Here is a 13,536-nt window from a genome sequence, read left to right as displayed (position 1 = left end):
CAGGCCAGAATACTGGAGAGTGGGTAGCCTAACCCTTCTCCAGGGGATCTTCCCAACCCAGGGGTTGAACCCAGGGTGGATTCTTTGCCAGCTGAACCACAAGGGGAAGCCCAAGAATACTGGAATGGGTAGCTTATCCCTGTTCCCCAGTTCAATTCCTAGGTTTGGAAGATCCGCTGGAGAAAGGAATAGTCTACGCACTCCAGTATTCTTGGGCTTCGCCTGTGGCTTAGCTGGTAAAGAATCTGCCCCAGGTTCGATCCCTGGGTTGGGACTATCCCCTGGAGAAGGGAAAGTCTACCCACTCCAGTATTCTGGCCTGATAGACTGTAAAGAATCGCAAAGAAGGGGTCGCAAAGAATCAGACATACGTGACGGAGCAATCTTCAACTTCACTTCACTTCACCAATCTTGTTACTACTCTTTTCTTTAAATCCCTTTGGATCTATGTTGGTTTTTTATGTAAAAACAGTTTCTCAGCCTGCTACTCTACATAGAAGGGATTCAGCATACACTTGCAACCTGGTACCTGTTCTCCAGGAAAACTGAACAGTGTCAAACAAGCATCACACTTCCATGTCTTTTCTTACCTAGCTCCCAGCAGCTGAAACATTCCACTTGTGTCACTGCCATCAAAAATCCACATAACTTTCAAAGGCAGCCTTATTTTCCTCTTCAACTTTTTCCTATTCTCTCTTAACCAGATATATCATAACTGACCTGTAAATTCTCACCATAGCTCCTGTGCGGCTTTTTGTGGCATTTCCAACATTCTGCTTGTTCTAGATTAGATGATAGCATGTTTACTTAAAAATTTCTTGAATGGAAGAACATGGTATTACATTAGTTGTATTTCTTGAGAGATAATCATTAAATATGGTTTTAATGAGTTTACCCAGTCAGTATTTCTGGATTGGGGGCAATTTTGCCCCTCAAGAGACGTTTGACAATGTCTGTGTAGACATCTATGGTTGAGGGGAGGGGTGCTGCTAAACATCCTCAGTGCACAGGGCAGCCCCCATAATAAACTGTCTGACCCACAATGGGAGTGGTACTGAGATAGGAAAACCCTAAAGTGTAAGTGAATGGTATTACTTGCCTTACTTTAAGGCATTCCAAAATTCACATCAACTTTAGTGCATGCTAACTGCAATAATGATTTTTTTTTCTTCTTGAAAATAACAAGACCATGTCAAACAAAGGAATTTAAAAACATTATCTCTCAGTGATAGCCCTAGAATAGCCTATTATTAAATAAGTTTAAATATGTTTTTCATTGTTTCATTAATCATAGGTAATCATTCATTAACAAATGTTTTTTCTTTTCCTCTTGTTAAAGATATCCTATATTTGAAAATCCCTACCCTTTGAGTATACATGAATCCCCTGTTACATGTTGCGAATATTTTGCTGATTGTCCCGTGGACCTTATTCCTGCACTTTACTCTGTTGGAGCTAGACAGAAACGTCAAGGCTACAGCAAAAAGGTATTGAACATGAATTTTACTCATTACTTTACATTTCAGTATTTTATACTTCTTAGTTGACTGGTTGATAGTGATACCTTTTCTAGAGAAATTAAAAATCCTTTCTGGAAATGAAATATGTTGTTTACTATTGTCATAAATATTTTATGAAGATACATGCTATGCTTGGAAATTGCTTTACACAATAATCTTTTCTTACAGGAATGGCCCATTAATGGAGGTAATTGGGGCTTGGGTTCTCAAAGCTACCCAGAAATAATTATTACAGGGTAAGTAAAAAAATACATTATTATTTAAAAAATATTAATAACTAAATATGATTAGGACTGCATGAATATTAATTAATTGGACAGGTAGTACTTTTCTTTATACAGTAACATCATAAGTAATAAGTTATTGAATAGACCCTATGAATTTATCCTAAATTTTACCTTTTTCCTCATTTTGGTAACTATGTTTAAGTAACAATATATTTAACTTCAAAGAAAAAATTAGTGTAAATTTTTTCTTCAACACATTCTTAATTCATATGCTTTTCACAGGCATGCTGATGGGTCGATTAAGTTCTGGGATGCTTCTGCGAGTAAGTATTCTGAATATTATTTGTTACATGCTATGCAATTATTGCTTTTATGTAATCTGTTTTGTAATAATGGCATAGCTAACATTTAATTTGAAATTTAGAGGCTGTAAAGTTAATGCTTGATTTATCATGTATTTGAGTAGAATTTATAATAGATGAAGATACTTGAAGGATGTTAATTCGTAAATCAAGAATAATTCTCAGCAGAAATACTCAAATCCTTTTTTCAGTATTTTTTCAAACCTTTTCTTCCTAACTCAGAGATAAGAGAAGTGAGAATATGTTTCAAATCAACATAAATCTGTTGAATAATTTTAGTGTCTGATTCTAAACTTATATCATGAAAGTTTATGCTCTCTATGTGAATTATATACAGTGGTTACATTAGCAAAAAGGAAAGAATGCTTTGAATAAGTAATGTACAAACACTACTAATTATGAAATTAGAATCTGGTTAACTCAGGGTATGTTTCATCATGAAGAAGTGTGTTAGATAATAGTGGTACCTTTCAGAGAGAAAATAATTCTGTAAATATGTGCTTTATTATTTTTATTTATGCTTTTATCTTTTTACAAAATCTTTTTGTTGCTCATTTTTTTGATAACCTAAATTCATCTTGATGGTGATTTTTTTAAATGAATACAATGAGTGTACCTTCTTTGGTTGATGAAGTGTAGTGAATACATTATGTAAAAGAATAAGAGAGAAATATAGACATAGGAATAAATATACGATTCAAAAAACAGGCTGTTTTTCTGATGTGATATATTCCCTTTTATTCTTTTTGTACTAAGATATTTTATCTTTTTTTTTTAGTAACTCTACAAGTATTATATAAACTAAAGACATCTAAAGTATTTGAGAAGTCAAGAAATAAAGATGAGAAGCCAAACACAGACATTGTAGATGAAGATCCATATGCCATTCAGATCATCTCCTGGTGTCCCGAAAGTAGAATGCTGTGCATAGCTGGAGTTTCAGCTCATGTCATTATTTATAGATTCAGCAAACAGGAAGTGATTACAGAAGTCATTCCGGTAGTTGTCTCTCAATTATTTTCAGTGTCAAATGTCTGACATTTAAAAGTTTTCAAATCACTTAGGAGACTATCCGTAGTCATTTTTAAAACACCTCAGTATTTACATTGCATTTACCTTTTGTGAAGAAAAGGCATATTTTTATATATCTCTTTTTACTGAAGATTTATTTAAATCTTTAAATGCATTCTGTTTCATTTAAGGAAAGGATGTAAGTATGAGCCTCATCTAATTTAGCATTAACAGGAGTGCCATAAACCCTAAAATCATTATGTGTATGTGTGAATGTACTTGCACACAAACACACAATCATTTTTAAAAAGCTGAGTCAGAAACATTTTTTTCTTTGTGAAATCTTTATGTTTAGTAACCTCACTAAATTTTTCCTTTAAAAATGTTCTTTCCACTTTAGTGTACATAGGTGTATGTATAAACTAACAAAATGAACAGTAATTGTTAGGAGAGGGTAAACTGTCTTATTTTACAACAGATGCTTGAAGTTCGGTTGTTGTATGAGATAAGTGATGTGGAAACCCCGGAGGGTGAACAGGCTCCACCTTTGCCAACACCTGTTGGGAGTGCCAATCCACAGCCCATCCCTCCTCAGTCTCATCCTTCTACCAGTAGCAGTTCATCTGATGGGCTTCGGGACAATGTCCCTTGTTTGAAGTAAGTTAAAGAAAAATACAGATGGTTTGGAACTTACCTCTTAATTTAGATAAATTATAAGCATTAGTAAATGTTTTCTAAAGAAAAATATTTTTAGAAAAAAATTTTAGAAAAAATTTTAGAAAAAAATTTTTCTAAAGAAAAATACAGATGGTTTGGAACTTACCTCTTAATTTAGATAAATTATAAGCATTAGTAATGTTTTCCCATGACAGAGTAAAATGACATAGCTACTTCTCTTTCTGCATTTCACTGTGGTTAATCCAACTCATTTTTTTTGTGGCACCAAGAGGAATATGATTGCATTCCATGATTTTATCCTTAAAGTAATATGATTTGATCTCTAAACCTACTGGTAGAGCAGCATGGATCTTTCCTCTGTATCTAGCTCATTCTTCTCAATCCATCACCATGTTTTAGTCTGGGTTTATATGTGGATCAAATGTACATGTAGACTGCTTTCTGGCGCTCTGAAAATTCTGTTTTTTCAGTCCTTAGTGATACAGTTGTTAGGTAATCATTTTCTTTCTTTTTCTGAATCTTCTTTAATATCACAACATTGTTATGTAAATGCCTTTATTGTAGAAATCCAGATTTAATGCATTTTGCTTTTCTATAGGAGTAAATTGGACAAAATTTATTTTTACTTTTATATTATTGAGTGGTTAAAATTTTTAAAGCATCAGTTCAGTTCAGTCACTTAGTCGTGTCCAACTCTTTGCGACTGCATGGACTGCAGCACACCAGGCTTTACTGTCCATCACCAACTCCTGGAGCTTACTCAAAGTCATGTCCATTGAGTTGGTGATGTCATCCAACCATCTCATCCTCTGTCATCCCCTTCTCCTCCATCCTGCTCTCAATCTTTCCCAGCATCAGGGTCTTTTCAAATCAGTCAGCTCTTCGCATGAGGTGGCCAAAGTACTGAAGTTTCAACTCCAACAGCAGTCCTTCCAATGAACACCCAGGACTCATCTCCTTTAGGATGGACTGGTTGGATCTCCTTGCAGTCCAAGGGACTCTCAAGAGTCTTCTCCAACACCACAGTTCAAGAGCATCAATTTTTCGGTGCTCAGCTTTCTTTATAGTCCAACTCTCACATCTATACATAACTACTGGAAAAACCATAGCTTTGACTAGATGGACCTTTGTTGGCAAAGTAATGTCTCTGCTTTTTAACATGCTGTCTAGGTTGGTCACTTTTAAAGCATATGAGCCTTAAAAATGGCATAGGAAGAAAACAAAGAGTTAAAATCACTGAATGATTTCATGAAGACTATGATTAAAATTATTATATTTACAAAGAAGTCAATTAGGGTGTAAAGAGAAGACAATTAAGGTCGTGACTAAAAGTGGTTACGGAAAATGTCAGAGATTCAATACAAAAGTTGGGGGCGAAAGGCAGACTGTAGTAGATTCAGGATAGGGAGGGTAGTCAGAAAGACAGTTTGCGTTTGTTAAAAGAACCAGTCTTCATACTGTTTTGACTTTAGGTCTGCTAGAACCATTACTGAATGGTTCAATAGTTGCTGAGGAGAATGTCTGCATCATCAAAAATGCATTCAACCAGAGATAAAGCAGATTTTTTTATATCACAATCACTCATAATATAGAGCTGTAGAAAAGTACAGCTTTTTAAATCTTCTTTATGTGCTTACATAAATTTGAGATTGTGTACTATGCCAGTGGTTCTCAAACAGGGATGATTTTGCTCCTCAGAATGCTTGGCGATGTCTGGAAACAGTATTTGTCACAACAGGAAGGAATGCTACTGGCATCTACTGTGAAAAGTGAAAGTCGCTCAGTCGTGTCCAACTCTTTGCATCCCCACGGCCCATACACTCCATGGGATTCTCCAGGCCGGAATACTGGAGTGGGTGGCCTTTCCCTTCTCCAGGGGATCTTCCCAACCCAAGAATCGTACCAGGGTCTCCTGCATTGCAGGTGGATTCTTGACCCGCTGAGCTACCAGGGAAGCCCGGGCATAGAGACCAGGGTTGATGCACAACATCCCGCCATGCACAGGACAGCACCGCACGGCGGAGTTAGCCAGCGCAGGGCGTCAGTGGTGCCGAGGGTGAAGGCTGGTCGGGCCTTGGAGCACAAGCGTTGAGGCAAAGCAGCTACTTTCTTAGAAAGGTCTGAAGTTTCTTCTCTCTTCCTCTCCCCCTTCCCCCCACTCTCTCTCCATCCTCCCTACCCCCTCCCCTTTCCTTTCTAGCCCATGTGTATATATATACACATACTTCCTTTCTGCTACAGTCTGGCATATGTTTAGATAGAATGAGACTTGGAAATAAAAGAAGTCTACATCTTTCCCTTTTGTTACTTACTCTGTAGTACTTTAAACTTAAATTTGTAAAATTTACATTAATGTCACTTCTGATTTTCATGTATATTTCTCCTGTTTTTTGTTTAATTTTTATAAGCATATAAAGTAGTTAGTCAGTCTTTGAGGTTTTTTTGGTAACAAGTTCGAGATTTTTGTCTAAAATCCACATATTCACTAGTGACTTTTAAATCACAGGCCTCCAAACATTATTTTTAAATTTAAAATACATTTGTACAAATTACGGAGCTTTTCATAAAAATAAGTTCTACCCTTTGTCTTTAGAAAGGAAACAAATTAATATATTAAAAACATTAAAATGATAACTTGCATATTACCATTATAAACATTAAACATAATGCCCACCCAGCCCTCATTTTGTATTTTTAAAATCTAACATATGTCATCATTTCTTAATTCGATTTCCAATTTTTTACCAGTTGAGGCTTTTTCAGCATGTTTGACTATTTAAAGTTATTTTTACTTGAGAAATGTTTTTGTTTCTTCATACTAAGTAAAATAAAAATTCCATGACTTCTGTGTGTCTTCATCACTTACATCTGAAATGTGCCCATATATGCCTATCTGAAATTATCCTTGAATTCCTGTTCCTGCTCTTGAAAATCTTAGTGTGAGTATATAAGTGTGAAAGTCACTCAGTCGTGTCCAACTCCTTGCAACCCCATGGACTATATAGTTCATGAATATCTCCAGGTCAGAATTCTGGAGTGGGTAGCCGTTCCCTTGTCCAGGATATCTTCCCAACCCAGGGATCGAACCCAGGTCTCCAGCATTGCAGTCAGATTTTTTACCAACTGAACCAGGAGGGCAGCCCTGAGAATCTAAGGTGCACATAAATATGCCAGAGGGAGGGTGGATACTTCCTTGAAGCTTATTTAGCTCGTACAGGGAGAAAATAGCACACTCGGACTCTTCCAGCTGTGCTGTGTCAACAGAGGCTGTCTCTGGTGGAGATGAAATGCTACTCAGTCTTTTGAGGTGGATGGCTGTAGCTGATCAGTGGGTGTTTCCCCGAGGAAAGTTAGAACTTCTGCTTCAGCCAGTGTGTAGTTCTGAGTATATTAACTTGCAGACTTTGCACAGGCAGTTGTGACTTGCAGCTCAGCTCATTTTAAGAGTACCCTTGTTGATTCACATTTACTCCAAAACTCGGACAGCATCATGACCCTTTTCTTACCTGGACTGAGTCTAGCAAATATGACAGCAAAAGGTCTGGTGTTGTGGTGTTCTTCATGGAAGTACCAACTAACTTCTCTCAGTTTAGTGTCAGGAGGTTAAACATGGAATAGACTTCCGGCTGTCCTCCTTTATACATTTACTCCAAGGCAGAAGCCTCAAGAATCAGAATAACCAGGCTTTGTGTATGTTTTACAAGAACAATTACTAGAGAGTCTATGCAATCAAAAATGTCCCCACCTTAAAGTAAAAGTAGATACTTTTATTAGTAAAAGTCATACAAATAGCTCATATTTTATAAAAATTTTATCTTCCAAATTCACTTGAAGTTTACAAGTAATAAAGGTATTAGCTTAGTAACTTTATTCCTTAGAAAGTCTCACATTTATAAACAAACCCCTGCTTCGCTCCCTCTAACATACTTATAACAAGTTGAACCAATAAAAGTTTTTTGGGAACTCACTCAACATAAGTGAGTATAACTGTTTGCTGAATAGTTCACTTGAAGACCCCTACCATCCCCTCAAAGTTAACCACGTCTTCTTCTGAGACTGGCTCTTCATCCTGACATCTTTTTTCTTTTTCAAAACTTGGAATCACTGTCGTCTTTTTCTCCCCTCCTCCGCCTCTAATCAGCCTGCAGCTCGTTTATTCATTCCGTAAATATTGAGTACCTCATCTGCTGGAGTATTAAAAGTAACGGCAAGGTATCTACCTTAATGGAGTTTATGAACCTTTTCGAGACTTAGTTCATGCGTTTCAAATCTGTCTTATTACTTTGCATCACACGAATCACAGGAAGTTCCTCATGAGTCTTCTTATTCTACTTCATCTTGCGAAGTTCTACAGTTAATCTTCCCAGAATATTTCTCCTAAACCTTCACTGGCTTTTAATTCTTTAGTAATGAAAATGTATGCCTTTTGCATAATTTGGCCGTTGAAAAACTTCTCTCATACGTACTCGCAGTATCCTTATACTGTGATTAAGTAGTAATATTCGCACTTTCAAACAGGAAGACGTTAAGTGGCAGAACCAAGACTCACACTCTAGCACTTCAGAGCCCTGAGTTCTTTCTACCAACATCAGACCTTTGCAGCCAGACCTCACAAACCCTCCAAAGTCTGGCCCTGGCCTATCTCGCTATAGTGACTTTTTTTTTTTTAATTCTTACTGTTACTACACATACCTTCTACTGTGACCAAACATACACACTCGTTAATCTTTGTCTATGGCTTTCCTACTTCTTTATCTTGTTAGCAAAATTTTTTGCAAAAGCAATTTTTTGACACTATCCAGCAGTTTTGGAGGGAATAGCCTATGCTATCAAGGGGCTTCCCTGATAGCTCAGTTGGTAGAGAATCCTCCTGCAATGCAGGAGACTCCAGTTTGATTCCTGGGTCAGGTAGATCCGCTGGAGAAGGGAAAGGCTACACACTGCAGTATTTTTGGATTTCCCTGTGGCTCAGCTGGTAAAGAATCTGCCTGCAATGTGGGAGACTTGGGTTCGATCCCTGGGTTGGGAGGATCTCCTGGAGAAGAGAAAGGCTACCCACTCCAGTATTCTGGCCTGGAGAATTCCATGGACTGTAGTCCATGGGGTCACAGAGTCGGAGATGACTGAGCGACTTTCACTTCCCTTCACTTCTGTGCTATCAAAAATACTACCAACTCAAAGTCAAAGTAGATTTTTTTAGTAGTGAAAGTGGTTATGCAAACAAAAATAAATTGCCCACATTTTTTATACATTTTCCTTAATTCCTTATGTTTTAGGCCAGTTTTCATCTACTTATACTCTACCTTTTTCAAGTTTTAAGTCTACTCTTCTATCTTGGGTTTTTTCTGTAACTTGATTTTTTTTCCTCTTAGACCTAGAGTGCAGCTTCTCTTTGTTCTTCTCTCCATCCTTCCCTGGTCTTCTTTAATTCCTCTCTACCCACTCCCTCCTTCTCCCCTTTCATTTCTCCCCTCCCTCCGCAATTTATATATAGAACTTATCTATGATTTGTTGCTTATCTATGTGTTTCATCTGCAACTAGATTAAATGACTCTAGAGGACAGGATTCTGATTTTTGCATTTTTATATCATATACTTTCATATATAAAGTTATTTTTGTATAGTTATTGATGGATGACTTTATAATAAGATAATTGAAGATGTGTTAAAAGGCAGCATGTCTTCCTTTCTTACAGAGTTAAAAGTGCTCCACTTAAACAGTCTCCAGGTTACCAGACAGAATTAGTTATACAGTTGGTGTGGGTGGGTGGAGAACCACCACAGCAGATAACCAGTCTGGCAGTTAATTCTTCCTATGGATTGTAAGTATACTTGATGTGTTTCTGTGTCTCTTCATTGTACTCCATCCATGCATTTTTATATTTTTAAAAAAAGAATGGATGATCCTTATTATATCACTTAAAATGTTGTATAACCTTCAGTGTCAGATCAAATGCAGTGTTTATTTGGAACATAATTCTGTTCTGAATAATTTACTCTGGATGTGCTTATTACTACTGCTTTATCTAAAGTTAAATATCTCATGGATCAATGAATCTGTCCTCACCTTGATATACTCTGAGAAATAATTTCCTTGTTAATATTTGGTATAATAAAAGTCTAACATCAACCCAGAAGACTATTGTCTAAGTTGATTCTGTAAATGTTGAACCATAGCTGCATAATTTATTCTTTCTCCTTCCATAGTTAACTTGTAAAAACTGTAAAGACATAGTAATAGCTTAGTAAAGTATTCATCTTTACTTCAGGTGTGTTTTTATTTATCAATTCATGCCTTCAAGTATATAGTGTTCATAGTACATATTATTTATTATAATAGGATAGAATCATAAAGTATTTACTTTTGTTTTAAAAATCAACACTGTCTGGCTTCCTGGTGGCTGAGTGGTAAAGAATCCACCTACCAGTGCAGGAGACACAGTTTCAGTCCCTAGTCTGGGAAGATCCCACGTCCCGCAGAGTAACTTACGCCCGCACACCACATCTACTGAGCCTGTGCTCTAGAACCCAGGAGCCTCAGCCACTGAGCCACGGACCTAGCCACCGAAGCCTGCATGCGCGAGAGCCTGTGCTCTACAACAAGACAAGCCACTGCAGTGAGAAGCCACGCAGTGTAACTAGACAGTAACCCCCGCTCACCTCAACTCGATAAACGCCCATGCAGCAGCAAAGACCCAGTGCAACCACAAAGCAATCAATCAATAAAATTATTTTTTAAAAAAAATCAACATTGTGATAAAAGAGAAACCACATGCCGACTGTTTGGTCTAGAGCTGTTTATGTTGTGTAGGTCACTGTCTCCTTCCATGCTTCTAGCCCTAGGGACTCATTCCTCTTCCTTCTTCCTTCTAATAGCTACTACCACCTACACCATCTCTTGCATTTGTGCATGTTGATAAGACTAGCTAGAGTCTGAAATAGTCTTCTCTGATGTCTCTTATTTGCTGTCCCACAATGTGGAAGTACAGATGTTCCTTTTTTTTTCTTTAGTATTTTGCTGCTCACAGCCATAACAGAAACAAACTGGAAATAAGAAGCAATAGAATGTTTCAAAGGAAGTTGCAAATCAGTTGCTCGCAGTCCTGATTGGGTTCACAACTATATTTTGTTTAGGCTTTTTTGTGTATTTTTAAAATTTGAACTAGTTGCCGAGACTTTTTAATGTGAAAATCCATATTTAGAGCTTTAATTGAAAAGTTCGATTATCTAGCCCATGTCTCCATTCCTGGTCAGCTGTAGTCAGCAGGAGCTGAGGTGAAGCTTCCCTGTTTAGATGAGTTGTTCACTCTTCAGGTCACCACAGTCCTTAGTCAGCATGTTTTACTTACCTATATAGTCCCTCTGTGTATGTTAGTTGTCAACACCCTGGCTTACGGGATCTTAAATGAATAAAGTTCCTTCATTCATAGTTGCTTTTATTCATTGTTTGTTCTTCCCGACTCATGATTGAGAAAGTATTTGGAATACTCCAAAGGGAAGCCTCCGAGATCTATGCTTTCTATGTTTTACCCTTGACTTTACCAAAAGTAACCCTATGGGGTAACCAAAAGTTACCCTATAACTTTTCCAAATATATAATGCCTTATTCTCCAGTAGAAATGAATGTCTTCCCCAAGGGATTCAAAATAGTCAGAAAAATAGCTGTTATATTGCTTAGCATAGGGATTTATGTCTTTGGTTAAATTTCAACTACTACATCAAATTTTTTATGTTGATTTGTATACATTGATACGGAAGATCTGCACAACTCCATCAGAAGGCATATGTAACCTGTATTTGCATGTCTGTAATAGTGTTTTGTTTCAAAAGGAATTTTCTTAAATACCCATCGTGCTTTTTTAGCCCTGTAGACTACTTTTTCTTTGAACTATTTAATTGTGCTAAAATGTTTGTTCTTTTCCTATTCATAGGGTAGTTTTTGGCAATTGTAATGGTATTGCAATGGTTGACTACCTCCAGAAAGCAGTACTCCTCAACCTGGGCACTATTGAATTGTATGGCTCCAATGATCCTTATCGGCGAGAACCCCGATCTCCTCGTAAATCTCGACAACCTTCAGGAGGTAAAAAGAAAGAAATCCTGAGCTTTAGGATTTCCATAAATGCCAACTTACTTCTGTGAATATAAGTACTTCTGTTAGGTAAATAGCTTATCTGATTGTATCTGTTTGTATAAACTGTCAAAAAAAATAGTAAAAGGTATCAACCTCCTTTTTTGTTTTGTATTGTTATTAGTTTATGCATTTGTTTTTAATATTCTAGGATTTTATTTAACATTGGGAAGGAACCAGTTTCAGACTTCTTTAGCTAAATTACTATGACAGGGAAATTTATCTCATTACAGAACAAAAGTTAATTTCATAGTTCTATCCCTTTTACTGTTTAATAGTGTGAGACCAGCAGTTTATTGTTTTGAGTATCAAAGGAATAATTTCCCACATGAAAAAAAATGTATATGCAAAAGTGAATTTGAACTCTGTGAGATACAGCATTCTCAGACAGCGTGGATTCAGTACAAGCCCAGATCCATTAAAAATTCTCTCTATAGCATTCTTTTGTGTTTGCTAGGTAATTAATCTTATTTTAAATATTTCAATACTAATGCCTCATGGAACACATATATAGTTAGCTGTTTATACCAATATTCCTCACCTTTTTCTTTTTCCCAAACCTCATGGCACACACAGAAAATGACATTGGATCTCTGGCATGTAGACATATGTTAATGGGGCCTCCAGTGGTGGTATAACTGGTCTCTGGGCTCCAAACTCCCCTAGGCCTTCCCAGGGGGACCAGAGACTCAAGAAACTCCATCTGTGGCAGATGTAACCTAACCTGTTTGCAGAATGCCACTGGGAAGCCCTGTTCTACATCTCCTAACTCAATCTCTCTGAATTAAAATTCTTTCTGATATTCATTTCTCAGTTGCTTTCAGGACATTTTTTGCTGATACTAAATAATTCTCATAATTCATGACAGAAGAAAAGAAAAAGATGATGGGATATAGACCTTACTGTCACTTTGGCAATAGTTGAATTTTTTTTTCTATTTTTGTCTGTGTGATCATTTTGTCATGTGTTATCTTCAGCAGAAATTGTTGTCCCAACCATACCATTCTAGTATCTTTGTCTCCTTTTTTTTCTTTTGCTTTTCGTTGCTTCACTGAGGCATGCTGATTGTGACTTCTTGCATGTGCGGCGTTTCTAGCTTATATTCTGAATCTGTGAAAAAACTCCGTTCTTCTTTTTTAAGTAAGTTATTCATTCCACGTCAGTAAAGTCATGACAGTGTATTTTGTCTGTAAAACTGTTTTTTTCTCATTTATTTTTAAAAGAGCCTATTAAAGCATTCTATATCTAAAATAACATACTCATTACTTAAATTCATCTCATAATATACATATGAAAACAGCTACTGAAATATTTGTGTTCCAGTCCAGTTTCTTTATTAAGCAAAGAGATTAATATATAGTGTCAGAAAGTTAAACGTTGTCTTGATAGAGAAGGAGCAGTAAAAGTTTTATTACTCACGAAACTAATTATTCTTGTTAGTACCTCATCATAACTTACATAAAATTACTATAAATTAAATGCCTAAATTCATCCAAGGTTAGAGACCAATTCTGCCATGTGATTTTAATTTTTTTCTTGAATTCCATTGCATCCTATTTTATTGTTTAATAAGCATTATCATATTATTCATATTATTATTTGCTTCA

At 36.5% G+C, this 13,536-nt stretch overlaps 1 protein-coding gene across 7 annotated transcripts in view; it reads left to right on the top strand.

Moving 5' to 3' along the window:
* The window catches only part of STXBP5 (syntaxin binding protein 5), a 156,207-nt gene that overhangs the window by 96,509 nt on the left and 46,162 nt on the right, over positions 1-13,536 (top strand). For all 7 annotated transcript variants that reach the window (XM_070461467.1, XM_070461466.1, XM_070461464.1 and 4 more), the window contains exons 12-18: positions 1,340-1,487; positions 1,689-1,756; positions 2,030-2,070; positions 2,888-3,108; positions 3,599-3,777; positions 9,495-9,620; positions 11,730-11,881. In XM_070461467.1, the coding sequence (XP_070317568.1) occupies positions 1,340-1,487; positions 1,689-1,756; positions 2,030-2,070; positions 2,888-3,108; positions 3,599-3,777; positions 9,495-9,620; positions 11,730-11,881 (935 nt within the window). The remainder of the gene's footprint in view (positions 1-1,339; positions 1,488-1,688; positions 1,757-2,029; positions 2,071-2,887; positions 3,109-3,598; positions 3,778-9,494; positions 9,621-11,729; positions 11,882-13,536) is intronic.

Source organism: Odocoileus virginianus, chromosome 34 (genome assembly GCF_023699985.2).
Source record: "Odocoileus virginianus isolate 20LAN1187 ecotype Illinois chromosome 34, Ovbor_1.2, whole genome shotgun sequence".
NCBI classification, from domain to species: Eukaryota; Metazoa; Chordata; class Mammalia; order Artiodactyla; family Cervidae; genus Odocoileus; species Odocoileus virginianus.
Note: the sequence above shows the minus strand (reverse complement) of the source record. Positions and strands in the feature narration are given on the sequence as shown.